This window comes from Gigantopelta aegis, chromosome 8, assembly GCF_016097555.1.
Source record: "Gigantopelta aegis isolate Gae_Host chromosome 8, Gae_host_genome, whole genome shotgun sequence".
In the NCBI taxonomy this organism is placed as follows: Eukaryota; Metazoa; Mollusca; class Gastropoda; order Neomphalida; family Peltospiridae; genus Gigantopelta; species Gigantopelta aegis.
The window spans coordinates 73,298,757-73,313,399 of record NC_054706.1 but is presented as its reverse complement, the minus strand read 5'-3'; the positions used below and the strand labels follow the sequence as shown (position 1 = coordinate 73,313,399).

General features: G+C 36.4%; 1 protein-coding gene across 1 annotated transcript; it reads right to left on the bottom strand.

Moving 5' to 3' along the window:
* Positions 1–2,264: 2,264 nt before the first annotated feature.
* Positions 2,265–14,573, bottom strand: LOC121378680 (N6-adenosine-methyltransferase non-catalytic subunit-like). The gene is made up of 10 exons (XM_041506962.1): positions 14,342–14,573; positions 11,996–12,081; positions 11,309–11,399; positions 10,788–10,853; positions 8,347–8,434; positions 7,333–7,423; positions 6,843–6,981; positions 5,428–5,520; positions 4,888–5,004; positions 2,265–4,446 (listed from the first exon to the last, which is right to left on the bottom strand). The coding sequence occupies exons 1-10, from the start codon at positions 14,426–14,428 to the stop codon at positions 3,901–3,903; spliced, it is 1,404 nt and encodes a 467-aa protein (XP_041362896.1). The 5' UTR covers positions 14,429–14,573; the 3' UTR covers positions 2,265–3,900.
* Between the last annotated feature and the right edge of the window lie 70 nt (positions 14,574–14,643).

Genomic DNA, 14,643 nt, shown 5'->3' with positions numbered 1-14,643 from the left:
TATGAGTCTAGTTGAAAATTATTTTTAAATAACTGCAAGAAAATGAAATTCTCGCCCATTTTAGAATTTGTTGGTTTTGCCTCGTGAGGTTCAGTCAAACCAGTCACTTGTTTGCACTTAGAAAAAACAAAACTAAATATAATTATATATATATATAACTATATATATATACTACTCAAAAGAATTTAAGGGTCAGACGATATTTTCGACATTATTTTCTGAATGTCAATTATATTAGCTAGACCATAATGTCACGCATAGTATTGTTCCATTTTGACGAAAGTCGGTCTAAGCAACCCATAAATGAATTAAAATCCACTGTCATTGATACTGTCGACTAGTTCTAATGGCGAAAACATGCTTACATTTGCACGTAAATTAGGGCGAAAGCGAAAGGTCTGCTAAGTGCCCATAACTTGCTTTTTCACAAAGCGCTTCATGTGCACGCTTTGCATGTGTATTCCATGTTTCCAATGCCGAATTTCCGTATAATTGGAGTTTGCGTTCGTGTACGGTGCACACTCCAAATTCGACAATGGTACGACTTCAACTGACTATCAAAGATCGAGGAAGGGCTATTGCTTGGCTTCAGGATGGCAATACGCAAAGAAATGTTGCTCTGAGACTTGGTGTCAGTCAGAGTGTCGTTGGCCGACTGTGGCAACGGTACCAAGCAACGAATTCTGTTCGAAATCGTCCACGTTCGGGAAGACCCCGAAGCACTACAAATAGAGGACCGCTACATCACCAATATGGCTCTACATCAACGCACAACCACTGCACGCCGATTACGTGACAATTTGCGGACTGCAACTGGAACTAGAGTGTCTGATCAAACCATACGCAATCGTCTGAGAGCCAATAATCTATGCTGCCGTCGCCAGGCTGTTCGACCACCACTCCTACCACGTCACAGAACGCCAGACGTCACTGGTGCAGTGGCAACGTGTTCAGTAGGGTCGAGTGATGTTCACTGATGAGTCCAGGTTTAGTCTCCAGTTCAACGACGGTCGGGTTCGTGTCTACAGACGTCCTGGGGAGCACTTCGCTGACGTTAACGTTAGACAACGTCACCGGTTCGGTGGTGGCAGCGTCATGGTGTGGGGCGGCATCTCTATCCACCACAGGACCCCCCTCTATGTGGTGGATGGCAATCTGAATGGAATCCGCTATCTGAATGAGATTATCCGGCCGTTGGTTCTCCCAGGCCTTCAGCAGATTGGTGGCGGGGCGGTTCTGCAGGATGACAATGCCAGACCCCACCGCGCCAGGGTGGTAACGGACTTTCTCAGACAACAAGGTATCGCCAGGATGGATTGGCCAGCATATTCGCCTGACTTGGCCCCAATAGAGTCCCCCTGGGACGAATTAGGCAGGAGAGTTCAGGATAACCATGCCCCTCCGGCCAACCTTCATGATCTGGGTCAACTTCTTATGGCAGAGTGGCAGGCCATTCCCCAAGAGTTCTTCAGACGTCTGATCAACAGCATGAGGCAACGATGTGTCGAGTGTATTCGCGCCAGGGGTGGATTCACACACTATTAAACGAATGTTCTAATGTGTAAAATCCATGTTTGACAACCTTTAACTTTGACAGCATGTCATGGGACTTTCTTGTATACAGTGACGTTTATTTGTGTTTTTTTGTAAATATGGAACAATAAATAAAAAATTTGATGTAATTTTACATCATCAATCTAATACACTCTGAAACTTGTTTGGTTATAACTTTTTGACCCTTAAATTCTTTTAAGTAGTATATATATATATATATATAGTTACATAGTTTATATAACTATATATATAATTATATAACTATATATATGTATATTTATATTTTACTAGTGCAAAACAAACATCACTACAACTTCAATAAAAATAATGATGCCTTGACGCGTTATCACCATTTTTAATATGAGGACAGATATTTAGTCTCCAGTGTTTTAGAGTATTAGTCTGGTGCAACAAAGGCTTTGGTATGTGCTGTCCTGTCGTGGGATGGTGTATATAAAAGATCCCCTTAGTGGTTGCATTTCTGAAAGAGTAGCAATGTGTTTCCTCTCAAGTGTAATTCTCAACAATATAACCAATGTCAAGTATGTTTTTACACAAAACATTTCTTCCTTCAGAGCATTAGTATGGTGAAAACATCCTTTTGACATGCCAAGGTTACACAACAATGATCAGGTTTACAAGGAGATTCATCAAGGGAAGAAAAACAACAATATATTCTAACATGGCACAAAAACACAACTCACTAAGACTTGTATTAAAAAAATAGTTTTATTACATGGCCAACTTTGGTCGAAACTGCATTGTGCTATTTTTATTGCCTGCACCAACAATGTAGTGTAAACTTACATAATTATTTCCCACTGGCAAAAGAAAACTAATAAAATAATTTACAGTAGAATCTCTCTGGATCAACACACCATTAACAATTTACAGTAGAATCTCATTGGGGCATCTTAATTTGTCTGACTCGGCTACTTTGAACCTAGCATTTGGACATTTTGGTAACACTGCCCAATGATTAACCAAATTATATTTGCAAAACATAAATTATTTTGTACTAGTGTAACCAAGCAATATGGTTAACAGAGGTAAAAACTTGAGATGCCTTGTTCAACCATTGCATCAGATCTATTCATGTTCAAGTTAATGCCACTTGCAGGAACATAAAGTGTTATAAATGGCATTGTTAAAACAATGCAAACCAATCAATCTGCCTTTCAGTTAGTTATACAATAGTCCAAGGCAATGATGTGACCGAGTGATTGGTCAGTTGTCAAATGAGTGAAATTGTGACACGAAAGGCTGTATTGTTGCCATTTTAAATTTAATGAATAACAGGTTTTTGTGAAACGGCCTTCCCTCCGACAGAATTAACATTACTGTGCAACAGAAGGCTAGCAATTTACAGCTAGCATGGTTTGATTTATTTCAGGAGTCATTATACCCCTCACTTTTTCCAGTTATTGTGCTCAGGAGGCTGGAAAATGCTCTATTTAAATAGCCAAAATTCAATGTGTTCTCAGGTGAGCTTGTCAGTAACAAGTTTGGGGCCCCATTTTTATCTCCTGGATAAACAGAACGGAAGCTGTATACCCACACACAGATTTTTAGTACTCTGTGGGTCCTACATTTAAAAGAAAAATTTGGGACATCGAGCATAGCTGTATGTTCAACCATTCCGCATTGAAGCCAATGAGATTGTACTGTAATTGAAATCCAACCCTAAAGTATACTCAATCTATTGGTGTCATAATGACCATATGCACTTAGGGTGATCTTGGCACCAAGATTACTTTGTGGAACGGAGCCCAGGAACATATCTTACAAATACATGTACACAACAGCCACTTGGTAAATTTGGAACATTCTCGAACATTTGGGTTCGAGCAACCTTAGCCCCACGTGTTGTGAATGCGTTATAGATAATGGTTCACTATATTGAGGCAAATCTGCACTATAGTTTGAGATAATATGTATTAAAGGGAAGAAAAGTATAAAAAGAAAAGAGAAAAAAGGCCAACTTGACAGTAGACAGTATTGCTTTCATGCTCAACAATGTTTCCTCTACTCCAGCACTTCATACCTACTTGTTTCAACTTCAAGGCAGGTTTATCTCAGGCCGATTTTAAGCACTTTTTAAAGGGTGTATATGTAATGAACCTTGGTCTGGCATATGCATTATTAATTCACTTTTTTTTACAAATATATAATTCTTTAAGTACCATACCACTAGTTTGGTGGGACTTTTCTCAAATCTTATACAATCCTTTAGTTCTAATAGTATGTATTGATCAAAATAAACATTGACCAGTACACAACAGTTGAATTAAACATTCCAACCACTCTGTTTAATCTCTTTTTATCACTGCAATTCACTTAATTCTATCATCTCGCATCATTTCTAGTTTCTGGTCGGCCGTGCATTATTCTTGGCTTGAAACTTCCCCTACCCATCCCTCTCATTCCACCCCGTGCCCCCCTCATGACATGTCCGCCCCTCATATTTCGAATATTATGCCCGCCCCGAGCCATCCCTCTTCCTCCTCTACCCCTATCCCCCATATTTCCTTGTTTGTTTTTGGGCTGGGGTGATTTCGGTCTCAGTCTCTCGATTTCCTCTGAACATCCCGTCAACGTGCTGTCCTGATCAGGAAACAGCTTGGCGTACACATCAGCGTCAAAGTTACTGCTTTGTATTTCTGGTCCGAGCGACAACCACCCGGGGCGGATTGTGCTATCCCGCCCAAACAGATGCAGACGCCGTCTGCCCAAGCAGAAATGTTCTATGATGTGGAATATCTCCACTGGCTTGTCCTTGCAGCCATACTCTGGTTCTTCGGCAATAATCAAGTCAATGTCCACATTAGCGTGAATGAAATCCCCGTCTGTGCTTCGCTTTACTGTGCCCTTGATTCCCATGATGCAGTGTTCCTAAAACATACAGGAAATCAAACAGAGAAATCACTTGGTTTTTCAATGACCAGCAAATCGGCTGTTAATAAAAATTAAAAAAAAACGCTGAAACATATTTTTGTTCCTTTCCTCATGACTCAATTATGGTAATGAGTTAGTTTCCTGCTCAAAAGGGTGGGTGGGGGGGGGGAGAGAATTAGTATCAAATTTTGAAGAAAAAAAATATTGTAGTCAATAAACTCCCTTGAGTATAAAAATTCAGTGCAAAGAGCTTTGAAAACTATAACATATCACAGGTAAATGTCTTTACAAACTGAATACCTACCCGTGTGTGTGAAGGGTGTCTCAGACCCACATCAGGTATCTTCTGTTCACACCCTTGGGTGATTGCTAGAGATATATATTATTGTCCCAGATCACATATACAGAAATGTCAGGGATAATTTGAAGCCATTTTACCTTGGTTCTCTGGAAGATGGCATCTGGTTCTAGATTCTTGTTGTGTCCAGGGTTCTTGATGTTGGTTTTTATCCAGCAGATGTCCTCGCATCTTCGGAATCCCCACCGTTTCAAACACTAGCAGAAAAATAATTTGGATAAAGCTTAAAAACATATTTTACTGTTGAAATTGATAGCTTATCACTAAAAACATACGGTTTGATGAAATAATGAAGTTTTTTCATGTCAATTAAGTTGTCTTTTAATTCCATTGATTTCCAAATCTGTACAGTTCGATGGCTTGCGATATATGGAGTCTTATTTATGGAGTATATAGAATGGTGATATTATTTCATGGTCAATAGCTTAATGTCCAGCTAGCCAGCATCAGTCTTCACTAACTATTCAAATATTTGATTCACTACTGCCCCAAGTTCAGCAACAGCGATACTAATGTTCGCAAACTATCCGACTGGTTCCAGGTCTGATCATTCGGTTTAACGTGAAGCAAACGTTTTTCTGCTCAGTCTTACCCCTAATATTTTACAATAAATCATTTACCTGTCTGCCTCCCTCCAGTCCCTCAGCATTACCACACCACATCCACAGAAATGACCTCTGTGCGGCTACGCTAGGAATATCAAGACGCTGTATCTAAAATGAAAATATGTCAAAAGGGGAATGAAATTTCATTAAAATGACCATACAATAACATTTCCTACGAGATAAATCAAACAATATGGATACATTATAGCCAGATTATTTTCAAAGTGAATATCTAATACAGGAGTTATCTCCCATTCTTTTTGGGTAAAATTCTAAATCACAAATTATATCAATATTCGGCTGAGCAGTCAATTCTTTTATTTTTAGCTTGTTAACTTTTTATTTTTTATTTTTTTTAAATATATTAACTTTTTCACTAATTGCTATTTTCAAAATTCTGCCCCTTTTCAGCTTTACCCCCCATCCTCACCCACCCCTTCTGTCTCGGACCCAGTCACTGGCGAAGTCAGAGATTGTGCCTGGGAGAGATGTGCTTGAACCTTAATTGGATATAGGCACATTAATATGTTATGTTATCCAATCCAATCCAATCATAAATCACAAGACAAATGATATGAGATTCATTAAAATTAATATAGAATGGTATTCACTGAATCCATTTTGGTTCAAAGATGTCTGTGTCCTTAGGAAATCATCAAAAATTTCTTTGACACCTATGTTAGGGTACTCAAACCTATTGTAATTTACAAAGATGTAAACCACATCACACCGTAAATGTTTTTTTACAACAACAGAATGGAATCTTTAATTTGATATGTACTTGCCAACAGGTAGAATATAAATTTCATCTGCCAGTCATGGAGCACTGGCTGGAATGGGGGAGGGACATTGGGGGGGGGGGGGGGGGGGGTACACAGTGGGTCTTCTAAGGAGATCAATCCTATCACACCTCAGGTGAGTGCTCACCTGAAGGTCACCTTGAAAGAAATATATGCTGATAAAGAATGCACAGATTAACAATGCAAAAGTTAAAAAGTTTGTTTTGTTTAAGGACACCACTAAAGCAAATTGATTTATTAATCATTGGCTATCGGATGTCAAACATTTGGTAATTTTTTAAATATAGTCTTAGAGAGGAAACCTACTACATTTTTCGATTAGTAGCAAGGGAGTGCTGTACCACTGGGCTAGGTCCCGCCACAGCGTAACAGTGCAGTGTATTGCCCTGGTTCATATTTGATGATTACACATGTATTGATTGCATCCTAAGATGCACAACTAAAATTCACTTATTTAATCAAATACATGTATTACATTTTGGTGTCAATCTGTATAGCAATTAATAACTGGACGTGTGTCTAAATGAGTCACTGCTTCTTTTGAATAACTTTAATAATCTAAACTATAGCTTGACAATGATATGTTACAGGTTTTTCCCTTTTTTTTCAATATACAAAGGGCATATTCACCTCGTCCCAGTTCCAGTATTTGTCAAATACTGCACCCTTGGTTCTTTGATACTCTATGAGTGGTGGTTCTACCAAAATGACGTCAAATTTACTACCAAGATCTCGAAGGTCAAATGTTTCTAGATCGCACTGTAAATACCTATTAAACAATCAAAGCAAATGATCACAATAACATCTTCCACACAAAAAGTCTAAACCTGATTATTGATAGAAAAATATCCTCTTAAAGAATTATTCCCTTTAAATATTGATGGAACACTATTTTTATCTACAAGTGGGTATAATTGAACAAAAACAAATGTGACTTTTTCTGTTACTATAAAATAAATAAATTATTGTCTTTCTTGAAAACTGAATTACGGTAAATGAAAACTAAACAATTACTGGATACTATTCTTAGTAACCAATCGGGAATGCTGTAAGGGAGACATGCCATCCTAATCCAAAACTGCGGACATGATGCTCAAACATTATGAAGGTTAAAACTTACATTGGTGGGATGTTTGTCTGAGATATTAGCTCATCTTTAAGGCGAATCAACTCTCTCAGCTTAGGATACTCTTCAAATCTGTTGGCTAAACCTTTATAAACAGAATACGGGTTTATTAGTATACATACATACATATCAACAATTTTGCAGTATGTTCAGGCATTTTGAAAAATGATTTGTAATTTAACATTATACCAGCAATCAAATAAACTTGGCAAAAGTAAAGTCAATTCAAACAACAAGGATATTTCCAGGACTTTTTCAGGATATTTCAAAAAATTTCCATGACATGAAATGTTCCATCAATGAATGTTTTTACAACAAATTGGTGTCTGAATTTAGACAGGTTATGAGGGAAAAAAAACCTCCACCAAATTTTGGCCTAGATTTCCAGGACATAATTAAATTTAATGCTTTTTCCAAGACATTCTAGGCCTGGATTTTAAAATCATGAAATGCAAGGACATTCCAGGATTTCCAGGACGTGCAAGAACCCTGAACAATGGGATCACAGTTAAATCAATTCTTGTCAACAGGATACAGACTATGTGTAACAATGATTAAATGTAACACTGACAGCTAACTTGAATGTGAGCACACTGCATTAGTTGTCCGTGTTCGGCTGGGATTGTATTTGGAGCAATTCGGGTAACCGTAATGATTACATCCGACTAGTAAATTTTAGTGTTAAAAGATGGGTAAATCACATGACTGACAAATATCCATTTTTTGAGGGAATTCTTGTTTACTGAGGGTTTGGTTTTGAAGGAATTCACATTACAATATTGTCCAAATTTAGGTCCTACTCCTATTACACGAGTATTAACACTTCAAGTTCAGCATCTGCCTTTGTACTCATATATTTGCTTATAAGATTATCATGTTTTACCAATATGAATTTGTTTTTCAAAAAAACTTTTATATTAACTCAAAACATGTAAAAGATATGTAACAATTAACAATACCCCATTAAAACCAAGGAAGTGTTAACCATAGCAACATTAGTTTACATACCAACATCTCTGATGAAATTTTGAGGTCGTTCTCCAGTGTCCATGAAGTTTTGACAATAATCATTATGAGGGTTTGCACTCTGTGTTCCCTGTAATTTATAAATAAATTTCATTATTTATTAAGTGCAGAGATCAGCAATATAATATTATAATCATACATTATGTGGAATAACACCAAATCATATCTTCTGCAGCAACATCAGTGAACAAAAACTGTTATTAATCTTGTTTATTCTGTAACAATATTTATAGCACTCTAAATGTAGTATTCATGCATTGTATCTATTTCTGGATATAATTATATAAAACACTCTGTCACAGTAGTGTCCTCATAGTGCAGACTTGCAATGGTTCGACTGTTTGAACATTATAAAATAAAAAAAGATCACAAAATTGTAGAAATAAATTAATTAATAAAGTAACTGATGATGATTAATCCCAATTGTAATTTTCAAATTAATGTGGTCTCTAAACTACATTAACCTCTTAAACAGCAGGGCTAGCTGTGGCGCTCACCTTATTTACCAACTGTGAATTTCAAATTAATGTGGTCTCTAAACTACATTAACCTCTTAAACAGCAGGGCTAGCTGTGGCGCTCACCTTATTTACCAACTGTGAATTTCAAATTAATGTGGTCTCTAAACTACATTAACCTCTTAAACAGCAGGGCTAGCTGTGGCGCTCACCTTATTTACCAACTGTGAATTTCAAATTAATGTGGTCTCTAAACTACATTAACCTCTTAAACAGCAGGGCTAGCTGTGGCGCTCACCTTATTTACCAACTGTAATTTCCAAATTAATGTGGTCTCTAAACTACATTAACCTCTTAAACAGCAGGGCTAGCTGTGGCGCTCACCTTATTTACCAACTGTAATTTCCAAATTAATGTGGTCTCTAAACTACATTAACCTCTTAAACAGCAGGGCTAGCTGTGGCGCTCACCTTATTTACCAATTGTGAATTTCAAATTAATGTGGTCTCTAAACTACATTAACCTCTTAAACAGCAGGGCTAGCTGTGGCGCTCACCTTATTTACCAACTGTAATTTCCAAATTAATGTGGTCTCTAAACTACATTAACCTCTTAAACAGCAGGGCTAGCTGTGGCGCTCACCTTATTTACCAACTGTAATTTCCAAATTAATGTGGTCTCTAAACTACATTAACCTCTTAAACAGCAGGGCTAGCTGTGGCGCTCACCTTATTTACCAACTGTGAATTTCAAATTAATGTGGTCTCTAAACTACATTAACCTCTTAAACAGCAGGGCTAGCTGTGGCGCTCACCTTATTTACCAACTGTAATTTCCAAATTAATGTGGTCTCTAAACTACATTAACCTCTTAAACAGCAGGGCTAGCTGTGGCGCTCACCTTATTTACCAACTGTAATTTCCAAATTAATGTGGTCTCTAAACTACATTAACCTCTTAAACAGCAGGGCTAGCTGTGGCGCTCACCTTATTTACCAACTGTGAATTTCAAATTAATGTGGTCTCTAAACTACATTAACCTCTTAAACAGCAGGGCTAGCTGTGGCGCTCACCTTATTTACCAACTGTAATTTCCAAATTAATGTGGTCTCTAAACTACATTAACCTCTTAAACAGCAGGGCTAGCTGTGGCGCTCACCTTATTTACCAACTGTAATTTCCAAATTAATGTGGTCTCTAAACTACATTAACCTCTTAAACAGCAGGGCTAGCTGTGGCGCTCACCTTATTTACCAACTGTGAATTTCAAATTAATGTGGTCTCTAAACTACATTAACCTCTTAAACAGCAGGGCTAGCTGTGGCGCTCACCTTATTTACCAACTGTAATTTCCAAATTAATGTGGTCTCTAAACTACATTAACCTCTTAAACAGCAGGGCTAGCTGTGGCGCTCACCTTATTTACCAACTGTAATTTCCAAATTAATGTGGTCTCTAAACTACATTAACCTCTTAAACAGCAGGGCTAGCTGTGGCGCTCACCTTATTTACCAACTGTAATTTCCAAATTAATGTGGTCTCTAAACTACATTAACCTCTTAAACAGCAGGGCTAGCTGTGGCGCTCACCTTATTTACCAACTGTAATTTCCAAATTAATGTGGTCTCTAACTACATTAACCTCTTAAACAGCAGGGCTAGCTGTGGCGCTCACCTTATTTACCAACTGTAATTTTCAAATTAATGTGGTCTCTAAACTACATTAACCTCTTAAACAGCAGGGCTAGCTGTGGCGCTCACCTTGTTTACCAATTGTGAATTTTAAAAACAATTGGAAAATTTTATTTCAATATTAAATAATATCAGGCAATACTTGCTATTTTGTTAGGAAGTGACTGGGGTTTCACAATTTTAAAGTCTAATAATAGATAATTTAGCGAAACTTTCTGTTCACCCAGAGCAATACCTGAAAAGCCATTGTTTTTAACAAAAGCCAATCCAACTAACCTTTAGAAATGTACTGGAATCAGTATACATCTCCTCCGTATCATCATCAAACTTCTCTTCATCACCCTGACATAAAAACAGAACATAACAAACATTAAGTAATAAATAAAGTTCATATAAATAGGTAAAAATCTGTTATTCAGACATGAACAATTTATTACACACAAATCTACATTTAGGTTGTAACATTCATCATTCAAAATATTTTTAATTTCAAATAAAATGTAATAAGATCCAAAATTGTCTTTGGACATCTTTATTTTGGAGAGCATACCCTAGAACTCCCTTACAGTTCTTGCTTCTTTATATGTGATTGGCTCATTTGCCTTTGTCGAACTCAAATTTGCCCTTTGTAGTATTTTATAAAAAAATCTTGGATCCGTCCATATTTTTAACTGTTACTGATTTTGGAGCTTATTACTGAAAACATATATTTTTAAACCCCAACAATATAACCCATTTAATGTGCACTAAATATGTTAATTTATGCACAACATATGAATAAAGAGAACATGTTTAACCTCCTTCTCTTTATTACTAGGTCCAGCTGAAGGTGTTTTATTTTCTTCCTCATCGGTCTTATTCTTCACATCAGAGCCCTTAGACTCACCACTGCAAGTAGATACAGGTTAAAAATAAAGAGTGAGTTTATCAAAGTCTATAATGCGAGCACTCTACTGAGTGATCAAAATCCTGCTCCCTTGCAAATCGATATGACGCGACAAACATGGTTATTTCACAACACTGTACACTATTATAGTATAGTACCAAGTATAGTGGATAATATTTATGTCAACCACTGTTCATTGTGTGCCAGTTAAATGCAAATGAAAAAGCATGCAACAACAAATTGGTTAAGAAATGAACCACAATTTCTTAAACTTAAAAAAACATTAGCATTAGCTAAAAATAAAAAGGTTTTTTTTCTTCCAATTTACAATTTAGTAATCATAATTCAATAATATAACAACACAACATATATGACAATATAGGTGACTGAATAAAATACTTTTCAGAAAAAATAATATTTTTAAAGTTTCTGGCAATATTTTGTTAGACCATTTTAATAGTAAGTCAGCTTTCTGTGTAATTCTGCCTTTACTAAATGTTCTTGACAGGCAGCTGCACTGAGTCTAGGAGAGCATGCTTGAACCTTCACTGGTTGCAAAAAAATTAATTAAAACTATAACTGCAAATAGCAGTATTACCCAGCTTGTTTCTCCTTCTTTGTATCGTCCTGGTCGTCTTTTGTTTTGAGAACAGATTTTAAACCATCTGGGGAACCCACTCCAAACTGAAAAACATGAAACATTATGCACAACAGAACAGTGCAAATAATTTCTTATATCATTTTCAGTTACAATAATTTATTAAGATTTCCAAAATTAATGAGCAACATCGTTAGTTTCCTTTGTGGAATCTGTGTTACTGTAATTGCTTTTTTATGATTTGTGTCTAAACTAAATTTGGGGAAAATCCAATAGTAAATAAAGGTAGGAGAGCAATTTATCATGTAGTTGTCAACAATATGGTTCCAACTTTAGTCAATTTGTACCATAGCCATTTCGTACCCAATTTTACCATTTCGTACCCAAGTCATTTCGTACCCTGGTCATTTCGTACCATGGTTATTTGGTCATTTTGTACCCAAGTCATTTCATACCATGGTTATTTCGTATCATGTCTGTTTGGTCATTTCGTACCTCAATCATTTATTGTGCAGCTTAGTTGAATGACAGATAGTAAAATGTCGAATTACTGATTTAAAAAATAAACATTAGGTTAATGCACCTATATTGAAGCCCACCCCTTAATAAAGAAAGAAAGAACAAGAAAAAAATGATATATTACTTTTATCTCCTCACGTTTCCGTTCATCATAATATTAATTACCAACGAGCATCTTGTGTTAGAATAACGTATCAAGATCTTCTAAGACAAGCTGATTTCAGAAAAACCTTAATTACCCACGAAGACTGTGTTAGATAAACAAACGGGCCAAGGATTTAGGCCTATATAAGATGGGGGGGGGGGGTCATCAGTGCCATGGGTTACTTGTCTGTTCGTCTTAAAAATAAACTATCACCTTCATGTGGCAATATACATATGTTCAGAAAAGTTAATTCAATAGGGTTAATGGCCATTGAAACACATTTCATCGTTAATTTACTTCTATTATTTATTTAAACCTTTATTCATTTAAACCTTTGCTCACTTTACAAGGTATGTTTACACGTCAACGTTTATTCGTCAACAATAAAAAAAAGAAGTGGCATTCCACGGCAAAAATAAGATACCGAGTACGAAATGACCAAACTTTATGGTACGAGATGGTAAAAAGTAGGTACGTTTACCTATGGTACGAAATGACTGTGGCACTAAATTACCAAAGCACTATGGTACGAAATGACCATAAACTATGTTACGAAATGGATGGCACGGAATGACTAGCAGGGCTTCTAGGTTATGGCAGCCCACTCCCGTGGCTAGTGATATTCAATGTTGGGCTAGTAAATAACTATTATTACCATGCCCGACGGCTAGTGAAAAAAAAGTTGTCAAATGCTACATTTAAGTCTATTTTGCAAAAATATGAACATCCTGGCCCCACCCCTTAACTCTCAAATCTTCATGTTTTTAAACTCTATCTCCCTCTTTGGGTGACATATCTGATTATTACCATTAGTAAAATTGTATTTATTGTAAAGTAAAGTAGGGCTAGTGGATTTTTAATTGTGGCTAGTAAATGTTTTAAATTACTGATCCCATGGCTAGTGGATTTTATAAAAATTCTAGAAGCCCTCACTTTTCGCACCCTTGTTTTGGCTTCGTACACAGTAAATAAAACATATCCAACGGTAATTTTTTTATATGATATATTTGACAAAAGGTACTTTTTATTTCTTTCATCTTTTGAAATTTAAAATTAATATTTTGTCCAGAATTATGAAAAATAACAAAATACCAACCTGTAAACAACGTCCGCTTGTTATAGAAATTTGACAGGGGTCAAGGTTAGTAGACCAGTTTTTATTTTAATGTGGCAAAGCATTGTAATAATATAGCTAATTTTGAATTTGAATGACGTCAGTATTCCAATGTCACTTTGAATCGCCTTACAATAACCATACACTGGGTACATGACATTTCCGTTTTAAGAATGCTGGAAAAATTCCAATGCAAACGTGTATTGAAAATGTTTTGTTTGAACATTACTAATGCAACTGAATGCTTGATGAAAATCTTGTGATTAAAAAATTGTACCTTTTACGAAATATGGATTTCAAGTGAAATTACGGTAAGATATGCTATATTTATTGTGTACGAACCCAAAACAAGGGTGTGAATAGTGACTGTCGTCGACCTTCCTTAGTAACCGTTTAGAACAGCAGAGTACTCTGGCTCGACTGCTGACTGGTTTATCCAAGGCCATCATGCTGCAATGAGTAAATGCTATCATGGTTCTGAGTAAATGCATATAATGGACATTTTGACCAGGAAGTGTTCTGACCAGCAGGTAATAAGAGGTTTTGACGAGATGTTTTGATCGATTACCGCTTTTGCCAGTAACTCTTTCCTCTTCTGTGATAACTGGGATCTTTTCAAAGACTTTTCGCGTAGTTCTTTGAGCTGGTCTCCCATATTTTGAGTAAAACTGTAAGAAAACTAGAATATCCAAGCATGCAACAAAATTTAATCAAATTTGCAAAGTGTAATATTAAGAATTAACTTAAAGTTAAAGTTTTTCGCATAGCAAAACACTATTCCGGAAGTACAAAGACGCCGGGTTTTCTTTGATGCAAATCCATCCTTTGTGGGGGAAACGTTAGGACAAAATATGTCGACCTTTCACGAAC